Raw genomic sequence first — 11,226 nt, forward strand, 5'->3', positions numbered from 1 at the left:
GTTTTTTTTTTCCCCCCCCCCCCCCCCCCAAAAAAAAAAAAAACGTATACCTTTGCTTCCCCTTGAAAAAAGATACCTAGAGGAGGAGAAAATGTAGCCTGAATAGTAAGGAAAGGATTAATGGTTTATCATGTTTTTGAATAGTAGTAAAATAGATTTATAAAGTAGTTGACTTGAAAAGTATCAAATGTTGAAAAGCATTTTTAGGTATTGAAATTGATTTTATGAATGATAGTTGTATGTTTGAATGAAAGTGTTCAAACTGATAATAAATAGTTAGAGATTATAAAAGATATTAGTGATAAAAACGTAACAAATTTGATTAAATCAACTGTGAATCATGAACTGATGATAACCAACTTAGAACTTATAAGCACTTTCAATATTTGTCTTCATCAACTCAGTGGTGGATGCTGGATTTTTATTAAGGGGTGTCAAAAAAACGGATGCAGAATTCTCATAAAGGGGTGTCAAAAAAAAAAAATGAGGTCAATAGGGCTTGAACACAACAACCTTAAGGAACTTTTGCAACCCCTTAATCAGTAGACTAAACATTCTGTGTCAAGAGGTGTCAATACTTATATATATATTTTTTAAACCTCTATATACAATGTAATTTTCCGGCGAATGGGTGTCACTTGACACCCGTCGGCCAAGGTGGGTCCGCCCCTGCATCAACTTATGATTTATAAGCACTTTCAATATTTGTCAAACACCTTAAACGAATAAAATATACTTGAACAAAAACAGCCGATACCTAAATTGTGCATAAAATATGTCTTCCTATGTGAATATTATCCCCCTCAATCATCGGTATGAAATTGAATTTGGGAGTCATTATCACAATTCACAAACCAACAAGTATATATATTTTGACTAATTTGCATGAAGAAATTAAACCAACGACAAAATCATAAGCTAAGCTTTCGTCACATATTATCTCATGTGTAACAAAATTTTGGCTAATAGTATGTCTCCACTTGATGACATCATTTATTTTGAAATATAAATATCCCGCGAAAATATGACAATTAATATCGAACTGTGAAAGTAACATTTATTATTGAAAAGAAATAAAAAAAAAGTAGTAATATAGTCTAATTTTTTAAAATTATTTTGTTTGGAATTTTCGTTCCTTCTAATAATTATTTTTTTGAGAATTGTTCCTTCTTTTTTTATTTTCAATAAAGGAACGGCGGATGGATGAGGGAGAATTCTAAGCCCCAAAACTTCACGATGAAGGACACTACCATATTTTCCACTTCCACCGTCCGCTTTTTGAAGCACCACAAAATTTTCGGTCTATCAGTTATTGATTGCTATCGATTTAATTGTTAATATTTGATTTAAAGAAATAATTGAAAAACTTATTTAGAAATAAGGTGACAAACCAAATGAATCATGCACATAATTTGACAGATTACATCTTGCTTAAAAGAAAACACACTTACATTGTAGAATAACTAAGAGTTCGAGACAGTCAGAAATAAAAATATGAAACTAAACTCTAAGTCAAGGACTTTATATATCAAATGATATAAATATAATTATTTAATTTACTATCGGATTATCGATTAACTCGTTAAAAAACATCAAACAGTTATGAATCGATAACAAAAAAAAAATCAAAATTGTTACTGAAACCGCTAAATCAATAACTTTTTTTGATTCAAATTATCGATTTCGGTTCGATTTTGAACAACTCTAGTTTGATCGGAGGAATTAAATGAGTTATTTCGATATAAAATTTATTCTATAATTGAAAAAAATTACTTAAAATTATTATTCAATTACAAATATATTTATTTGATATTAAATTAAAGTGGGATGTATAATTTTGATTAATATATATAAAAAATTTATTTCGATATAAAATTTATTCTATAATTGAAAAAAATTACTTAAAATTATTATTCAATTACAAATATATTTATTTGATATTAAATTAAAGTGGGATGTATAATTTTGATTAATATAATATAAAAATTATAATTTCAAATAATTGGAATATGAACTGAGCGACCTTTATAACATATGACGAAAAGAGTAAATAAGTAAAGTATCATAAACTAATAGATATTCCTCCTTTTTAAATTAGAAGTTTTGGATTTAATATCTAGAAAATTAAAATTTGGTACGTTATACTTTACTTCTCAAAATGAACCTTTCGGCATGAGATAAAAATAAACGAACTTCAAAATATATAAAAATCGGATGTAAAAGAATAAAATAAGGGGGAAAGGTCAAGAGAATATTACTTATTAAAATGGTCACTTTTTAAAATATTTGGGTCATAGGATATTCTTGTCATCTTGACATTTAAGTTATTTATAAAAAATATATTTGGTCCATTTTTTATTCATTAATTATTTAATTATTCTCATCTACTAAAAAGAGTAAAGTTTAGCTCACTTTTGAAGGCTAGCTCCTAACTCCTAAGTCACAGTTTATACATATTGAAAAAGATAAACTAAAAAGGAGAACTCAGTCAACAAATTAAAAAAAAAATGTTATACAAAAAACAATTCAATGTTCGTAGTCTAATGTGATTTCTATTGGATTGTGTCATTTTCTCAATTTTTTTTGTAAATAAATTTATATTTCGAATTTGACTATAGAATATGACCTTGTATACCATTATTATTCAACCACATTGTATATATAGGACAAATTAGTATTCTTTACAATACAACTAACAACTAAATTTTTTTTTCTGATTATATTTTTTACTAATTTTATATTAATTTATTGAATATTTTTTACCGCGTTCTGAACTATAATTTTCAAGGAGTATCCCTTGACTCAATATCAATTGGTGTGTATATCTTACACAAGTAATATTCAGCCCATCTTTGCTATTGTAACTACGAGCTCCTAACCCCATCAACATCTTTGGAATATGAATAGAGCTCTTAAGTTGTGCGTTTGTGGAACTCTACTTTTAAACTCTGTCAAGTTGCACAAGATCCGTCATTTAGACGTAGAGTTAATACATAAAACTCTCTTTAAATTTTCATTATTTTGTAAATTTCTTATTTATATTATCTTATACGTAATTTTTTTTTATCATTAGGATTATACCTTATGACTAAATTTATTATTTTGACTTTAAAAAGTTCTTTAAACTATTATTTTTATCTCATTCAAATGCTACTAAAATACTTAATAATTATTTCACCTTAAAAACACCTAAGATAAGCCAATCTAAACACGCTCTAAATTGCGGAAGTCTATTTGCACGTTGGGTTAGAATATGAGTATTCTCAACCAAAGCCCATATCCATCTCAATCACAATAGGCCTACTTATAAGCCCATTAACATATTAGTGGGCTTATTATTAGTTTAAGAAGCAATTTTATGATCCAATATCAGCCGTAGGATCTAGGGCATCTTTCCCCTTATATAAACCCTACATATATTTTTCCCTTTCATTTAGCCCTTTCTTCTTCAGCCTCCAAAAACCAGAGAGTAGAGTTACAGAGCCGCCGTCAAAAATGGTGCAACGGCTTACTTACCGTAAACGGCATAGCTATGCAACCAAGTCGAACCAACATAGGGTTGTCAAAACCCCAGGTATAGTTTTATTATTTATCGCATTTCTTTTTTTTTATCTGTGGAATTAGTTTAGGTGCGTGAAAGATGAGGAAAAGGAAAAAGATATGTTTTTTTTTTGTTTATGGGATTTGGGTGTTTGGATATTGAAGAAAGTTTTGTGCTTTTTTGATTTTGGGTGTTGAAAAATTGAATTTTGAATAGGTGGGAAGCTGATTTACCAGACTACAAAGAAGAGGGCTAATGGACCTAAGTGCCCTGTAACTGGAAAGAGAATTCAAGGGGTATGTTTTTTATTGTTCTTTTGTTTTTGATTTTGTGTTAGCACTGTTTTGGATGAATGGCATTGATAGATTTCGATTGGTTTGTATGTAAGTACTGCTCTTTCTGGGAATGTGTTTGTTTCTGATGATAGAGTTGAGCTTTAGGTGGAAATCCTGTTATCTATTATGAGTATTAGATTTATCTTGGATGTTTTGATTCTAAACCATCCTTGAGCTGAGTTTTTATCAGAAAGAGCCTCTCTACTTACCAATGTAGGGGTAAGGTCTGTGTACTCGCTACCCAACCCATAACCCACTCTTGGGATTGAGATTGCACTGAGTGTGTTGGTTTTGTTGTGTTGATTCTACGCCATAGTTTGCTGATGTGTACAGGATATGTTAGTTTGGAGTGGATTATTATGAGGTATGATAACTGTGAGATTTAGAGAAAACATATAATATTGGAATGAAATGGACCTGAATATGGAGTAATTATTTCAGAAGACTGATTCAACCTGACTTATTTGGGGTTAACTTGTAGTTGGTTGATCCATTTATCTATGTTCTATTTGATTTCTTATTTACTAGAGAATTAACTAAAGACTCAGTTTTCAGCTCTCTAGAAATGTATGGAAGTGATAATGCCTCGTAACTTTGCTGTGGAATTCAGGATAGTATTGGTTATTGTGATTTACAAGGATAACCTAACCGTAATTTAAATATCAATACAAAGGGAGCATTTTTCTTGTACTATTTTCAGCATCTTTTGGTAAAAAATCCAATGTTAGGTTGTGTTGGGAGAAAGTGATTCATAGGTGGTGTGGAAGATGCTTTGCATTTGTAATTGTCAATCTATTTTTGGGTCATAGGTGACTTTACATCTTTGCGATCTCATATTAACCTTTCCCGTGTCTTATTTGCAAGTTCTTTGGGATTATATGTCAGCTATTCCCCCAACAATAGCATGTAATTTGCTGATAGGTTATCTTTGTGACTCCTGATAACATGATGTAACTATATACATCTAAATTAACATGCAGTTTTTTCAATATAGAGAAATGGATCAAGTTATCCCTCTATTGTGCAAAATACTCATTTTACCCAATCCTTTATGTTTTGTGCCATTCATACGCTTGCTGTTGAGCTCTAGCATAGACCAAGTGCATTCCACTCTTGAAAATACTTGGGTATAAAGGCTGAAATTTTTACCTCTATACTTGCTATTGTTTAAAAATACCATCTATTATACTTAAGTCCTAACCCATTAGGCTGCAAATGTGAGACAATTTGCTTACCACTAGTGTAAGATAACCTCATCAAGCTGGGCCTGATCACCAATGTTGTACAAAAAAGTGTATGAAGACAAGTATAACAAAGGGTAAACCTTTTAGGATATTTTGTGTAGCATCATTGTGTTTTAGTGTCAACTTCCCATAATAAAATGTAATATGCTTAAATGCATCTCAATTTTTTTTTCATGTGCTTCTAGAATATCATCGGTGTAACATTTTCTAATGGTTTGAGACAGATTACTTCCTCATCAGCTAACACATGTTCTCTGTAGCTATCAGTGCATCTCAAATAAATTTAATGTACCTAGAATGTCATTGGTGTAACATTATCAAATGGTTTGAGGCAGATTACTTCCTCATCATGTAACACATGTTCTCTGTAGCTATCAGCAATTTATATTTTAAACATGAATGCAGACGTGACTGCTTTTGATTATATAGTTGTTTTAGGAGTCATCATTTCAATGGCTTAAGACTTCTCTTTTTGCAGATTCCACACTTGAGACCTGCTGAGTACAAGAGGTCCAGGTTACCTAGAAACAGGAGGACTGTGAACCGTGCTTATGGTGGTGTGTTGTCAGGCAGTGCTGTACGTGAAAGGTATATTTTTGGTGCACCATAGTGTTCTCAAACTGTTAAAAATAAAATTAGAGTTGTTACAACTCACTAGATGTTGTCTTGTACAGGATCATCAGAGCCTTTTTGGTTGAAGAACAAAAGATTGTGAAGAAGGTTTTGAAGATCCAGAAAGCCAAGGAAAAGCTAGCATCCAAGAACTAAGCCTTTAATCCTTGATGATGTCGTGAGAGGAGTTTCTGATACTGCAGGCTACTAGGAAATCATGACTGTATTTGGATTTTTGGTCTTGAGATTTGTATGTTGCTGGTTTTCGTTAAAATACGATATTGGAGGCCTTTCTTCAGTTTGTCGAAATATCTGTTCTCGTAGGTATCTTTATTTTCTTCGTTCTGGATATTTAAACTTCTTATGGATATTTGCACTTTAATTCAACTAGGCTATTCGTTCCAGTTTTGAATCTCAAATACATGAATATGAGTTTGTTTCGATGCATTTTCAATCTCTATGAATCAATGTTTTACATCTGTTAGTGCTCTCTGGTTTTCTAGTCAGTATAAGCAGGAAACCCCTTTGTTTAGCAACATTTAGCAAACCAGAGTGCAATATCTGGTTGCTTTAGTTGTATTAACCCTGGCAAGTTAGCCCCATGCAATGATCTATTGCTTTTTACGAATAGAGTTGTGTAGGTATTACTAATTCAAGTATAGGGAATTTATATATATTATTTGACTACTAACTTTATATTAGTATGATATCATGTTCTGATTTTATCATACCAACTACAAAGATGGACAATAAATACGAAAAGGTAAAGAAGATATAGTTTAGTTTATGTTGCTTGGACTCTCTAAAACTCGAAATTATAGTAACTATAATAGTCTCTCACTGAAATTATGGCCTTGACAACTAAGGTCATTTTCTCTAATGTGGTATGATGTAATATCTAATCAAATTAAAGACCATGTGGCAACCCGATAAGACAATGGCAGATCAAATTAAGTTCGGCCCAACATTATCTTTGATGGGCTTGGTCCTTTATCGGAACGTACTAAGGCCCATTACTAGTAACTCTAATACCTCATGGCTCAATTCATAAATTAAAGTTAAAAAAATCACATAAATAACGCATGGATTCAAAAATTTGACATGTGGATGAATGACATTCAAGCCCAATTTTTTATTTTTTTGTTTATTTTCCAGTGTTTGGTACCGCATTGAAGTTTGACTATATCTGAATCATGCCTTGTAGGGTTCATACAAAAAAATCCCATACTCAAGTTTCAAATCCGAAACATCTGATTAACAACGGAGGCTCCCAACCATCCAATGACAAAGCCCAAGTGATTGTTTGTTCACAAGTCAATCTCTAAGGGTAAATCCATAGATCTTGAGTCAAAAGTTCAGCTAACCGTTTGAAATTGACTTTAACACTTCTATTATTGTAAATATTTATTCACATTAGATATTTATACCTAATAAAATGAAGTGAAAAATGTAGAGTTGTGGCAATGTATAATAGAGTAGAGAGATTTGGCTTAATAATCAATTCAAATATTAATATATTTATGTCACTATTTTTATATGAAAATCATAAAAAATAATATAGAAAAATCTGTAAATGAAATCAAGAAATCTTTATATGATCATTTTTCTCAAACCGACACCAATCTTGGTGCTTGCCATATAAAATAAATAAAAATGCAAGTTATAAAAAATAATAATGTGCATTTAATTAATGACTAAGAGTATACCCTAAGGATACATCTATATATATAGACTATATGATATAGTAATATCGGCTTGCTTGTAAAGTTATCAATGAATCACAGTACACATTTTTTATTAGAGTTAAAATATGTCATGTCATAGCAATATATTGGTGACAAACAAGAAAAAGAGAAAGAAAACAAAAGAACAATAAAGACGAACAAAATGAAAGGCTCTATAAAGCACTTGAAACAATATTGTCTCGTATATAATGGGTGTTAAAATGAGCGGCTTGGATTGAATTTGAGCAGATTAAAAAGAGTTGAGTTAATAAATAAGCGAGTCTATTTGAGCTGAAGTAAGTTGAACCAAAAAGCGGGCCATAACCTAATCCATTCGGTTTTTATTAAGTTTTAATTTCTGTATTTGTTCTTTTTAATATGCTTAAGTACTTAATAATAAACTATTTCATCTTTATTATGACTATATAACATATCAAATTGAAAAAAAATCGCAAAATATTTTGCCAAAGTTTCCATGGGTCAATTTGGGATTATATCAACCCAATTTCTAGATGAACTAAAATGAATTGAGCTAAAATGAGATAAGATAATAAATAAATAAATCAATAATAAGTAGGACATATTATGTTTTCATAAGCTAATTTTACAACTCCTCGTATAAAACATGAAAATTAATGCTCTTGGATATAATCTAGGCCCAAACCTTTAGAAGAAATGATTTGATTAGTCATGAATCAATTGAAAAACCTACATTAGAGAGTTTTTACAACACTAATCCAAAACTAAAACTAAGTCCAAACTAAAAAGTACCCAAAAACAAAAACAAAAATCCAAATGAAAGAAAACAAAAAGCTAACTTGTTGAAACAAAAAAACACAACATGACTAAAAATTAGTAGTAGCTCATATGTTACTTTCAAGTGTAACATTTGTTAGTAGAATAACTTGTAGACATTTCACTACTAGGACAAGGTGAAGAAGAATCCCAAAGCAAATTTGTCTTCCATGCATCAGCAGCCATATTCAATGGAAAATTATTCATCAATGGAATTACTCCAATATTATTAGACCTAACAACATTTCCCCATTGTAATTCCTCCATATGTTCCATGTTGTTGATTATAACATTATTAGCTTCCTTCAATGTTGTTGTAGTTGTATCATCATGAACACCACCACCTTCCATATTCTCCGGTAACGCGATAGAATAATCTCCAAATATAGAAGATGACATGTTTAGAAGCAAAGAAGAAGCATCAATATTGTTCATATTGTCAACACATGATGAAGAAAATGTGTAACTTGTGATAGGGTCATTATTGTGGTTTGACATTGAGTTGAGGGTTTTGTAAAGAGGAAGATCTAATGTGGTGAAGCTACTAGACATATTATTGTTGGATGAGTTTTGTAATAAGTCATTAAATTGGATAGGTGAAGTACTAGTTTTGTGTATAAATGATGACATTTCATTTGAATTATTAGTAAAATGGCTACTTGTTAGAAAATCATGAGATGTAGTGTTATTTTGAGGTAGTACTTGCGGTGGTGATACCCAAGAATGAGAAAGAGCTCTATGTGCATTGGAGTTTGCTTTCTTGAAAATCCTGCATATTGCCCATGAGTCCTAAAATATTCAACAAACAAAAATTACATTGGTAAAAACTTCAACTTCTATACACTAATAATAATAAAATAATATATAAAAATTATATTATCAAGTCAACTAAAAAATAATTATGGGAAGATCCACAAAATAAGTAAGATTATTAACTTGAAAAATAAGGCTGATTATCTACTATAACATGTTAATTACATAATGTAAATAAATTAATTTTATTGTCAAGGTATATAAGTTAAATTCATTAATTAGAAAAGAGTATGCCATAGAGCTTAAGTAGGAGTAATATATATCATCAATGTAAACAATTTTTACACTATTAGATCATTTTTACCTGTTACAACAGATAACATATCTTATTTTCAAGATCTCATATATATCTCATACTTTAATAAGACTTGCATATAAATATTAATCTTTTTAATGACTTGATAGTGTATAAAAATTACACTACCAATATATAAAACTTAATCTCTTTATAACAAAAGAAATCATTAACTTATTTTTGAACCGAGTGTTTATCGAAAACAACCTTTCTCTATCCCAGCCCCATGTAGGTGGGAGCCTGAGAGGTATATTTGCATACATCCCATTTTCTCCAGATCTCACTCATGAGACTATATATTAAATATGTTGTTAACATCATTATCTTTTACAACAGGTTAAAATACACTGATAGCGTAAAAAAATGATTAGTTTTAAGAAACTTACATTAGGAGGTATATGTTTGTCCAAGAATCTCTTTGGTGCAGTGGAGTCAGTAATAGAAGGCAATCTAAACTCATGCATCATCCAATCAGTTTTAATCCCTTTTGCAGCTCTTCCTTTGTAGAAAACAAGTGATTTTTTCAAGCCAATACATTTTGATCCTTCAGATGAATAAATTGGTCTATCAGTACCTGTTGCTTTCCAAAAACCAGCTCCAGTTACTCTATTTGGCCTTGCACTATTTCTGTATTTTCTATCCCTTGGACAATAAAAATACCATTCTTTTTCTCCCACTGCTGCCAACTCTGCTAAGGAAAAAAAACAACAACAAAAGAGTAGTTAGCTATGTTTCATCTTTTAAGGACATGAAGAAAAAAGAGAAGAAATCAAGAAAATTTTAAAAAAATGAGTAATTTTTATATTATCAGGTCAGCTTTATCTGTCGTAGATAACTTGCTTTATTTTCAAGATCACAAATCTGACTTTTGGAAAGTTACTTGTAAATATCTTTTGGGAGTTTGCTAGTGTGCCAAAAACTTTATATTGTCGGTATATATAAGTTAAACTTATCCAGAAATGGAACTAGTCACTCCTTGAAAAGTCAGACATGTTATCTGTTATAACATGTTAAATTATACTAAGTGTGTATGAGTTAATTAATCCAAAAACAAGTAGCAAGGATATATACAACATGAAAGTATAAAAACCCAATGAAGTCTTGATGCAAAAGCTATAACATATATGAACAAGCTTAGTATTACTATTTTGTTTGAAAGTTATGGTGGTATGGTTAGGTCCCTCCACCCTTAACCAGAGCTTGAGTCCTAAACATGATTTTTTTTTTGTTGGGCGTGTTGCAATGATCCTTACAACACGCGATCCAGATATAGTCAGACTCTAATACAAATACTAGACAATGGATTGAAAACCAAAAAAGAAAAGAAAAAAGAAGCACGAAGATGGATATATGATATGTTTTCTTACTTGGTAGATCCCATGGATCATATTTATAAATATCAAGTTGCTTGATAAGTTCAATGGATATTGGTTTTTGTTGAACTTTCCTCCTTAGATAAAACCCTACTAACTCTTCATCAGTTGGATGAAACCTAAACCCTGGAAGCATCACTTCATCCATATTTTTCTCTTTATCATTTCTTTCTTCCATTAAAACCCTAAAAGATCACAAAAATATAGAACAAACCCTAATACCTACCTACCTTACACAACCTTTTTTCCTAAACAAAAACAAAACTAACTATTGATGAAACCCTAATATTATTGTTGTTGTTGAAGAAGAAGAGTTTATAAGTTGAAGAGAGAAAATGTGTTAAGTTTGAGAATTAAGAAAATGATTATATGGTTCCTAAAGAGGGGTCTTCCTCCTAAAGATCAGCCGACTTTTCTGCTGACTTTAATAGCTCTATCTCTACTTGTTTGCCTCTTCTTTGGCAAGTACCAATTTTGGCTTTACTCTCGTATTA

At 30.7% G+C, this 11,226-nt stretch overlaps 2 protein-coding genes across 2 annotated transcripts; one reads left to right on the forward strand and one right to left on the reverse strand.

Moving 5' to 3' along the window:
• Positions 1-3,419: 3,419 nt before the first annotated feature.
• Positions 3,420-6,136, forward strand: LOC102605171 (60S ribosomal protein L34-like). The gene is made up of 4 exons (XM_006366042.2): positions 3,420-3,574; positions 3,758-3,837; positions 5,599-5,708; positions 5,795-6,136. Exons 1-4 carry the CDS (start codon positions 3,496-3,498, stop codon positions 5,886-5,888), a joined length of 363 nt encoding a protein of 120 aa, XP_006366104.1. The 5' UTR covers positions 3,420-3,495; the 3' UTR covers positions 5,889-6,136.
• A 2,134-nt stretch (positions 6,137-8,270) lies between these two features.
• On the reverse strand, positions 8,271-10,988 carry LOC102581519 (putative NAC domain-containing protein 94). The gene is made up of 3 exons (XM_006366054.2): positions 10,727-10,988; positions 9,746-10,047; positions 8,271-9,040 (listed from the first exon to the last, which is right to left on the reverse strand). The coding sequence occupies exons 1-3, from the start codon at positions 10,908-10,910 to the stop codon at positions 8,333-8,335; spliced, it is 1,194 nt and encodes a 397-aa protein (XP_006366116.1). The 5' UTR covers positions 10,911-10,988; the 3' UTR covers positions 8,271-8,332.
• Positions 10,989-11,226: the final 238 nt, after the last annotated feature.

The sequence above is a fragment of the Solanum tuberosum genome, unplaced genomic scaffold (genome assembly GCF_000226075.1).
Source record: "Solanum tuberosum cultivar DM 1-3 516 R44 unplaced genomic scaffold, SolTub_3.0 scf00609, whole genome shotgun sequence".
Lineage (NCBI taxonomy): Eukaryota > Viridiplantae > Streptophyta > Magnoliopsida > Solanales > Solanaceae > Solanum > Solanum tuberosum.

What these genes read in the sequence shown, in the direction of transcription:
- LOC102581519 (XM_006366054.2), bottom strand. Translation starts at nt 10,910, where the DNA reads ATGGAAGAAAGAAATGATAAAGAGAAAAATATGGATGAAGTGATGCTT. An exon ending in TGATCCATGGGATCTACCAA is followed by an intron (nt 10,048 to 10,726) that starts GTAAGAAAACAT and finishes TTTCCTTAGCAG; the next exon opens with AGTTGGCAGCAGTGGGAGAA. An exon ending in ACAAACATATACCTCCTAAT is followed by an intron (nt 9,041 to 9,745) that starts GTAAGTTTCTTA and finishes TGAATATTTTAG; the next exon opens with GACTCATGGGCAATATGCAG.
- LOC102605171 (XM_006366042.2), top strand. Translation starts at nt 3,496, where the DNA reads ATGGTGCAACGGCTTACTTACCGTAAACGGCATAGCTATGCAACCAAG. An exon ending in TAGGGTTGTCAAAACCCCAG is followed by an intron (nt 3,575 to 3,757) that starts GTATAGTTTTAT and finishes AATTTTGAATAG; the next exon opens with GTGGGAAGCTGATTTACCAG. An exon ending in GGCAGTGCTGTACGTGAAAG is followed by an intron (nt 5,709 to 5,794) that starts GTATATTTTTGG and finishes TGTCTTGTACAG; the next exon opens with GATCATCAGAGCCTTTTTGG.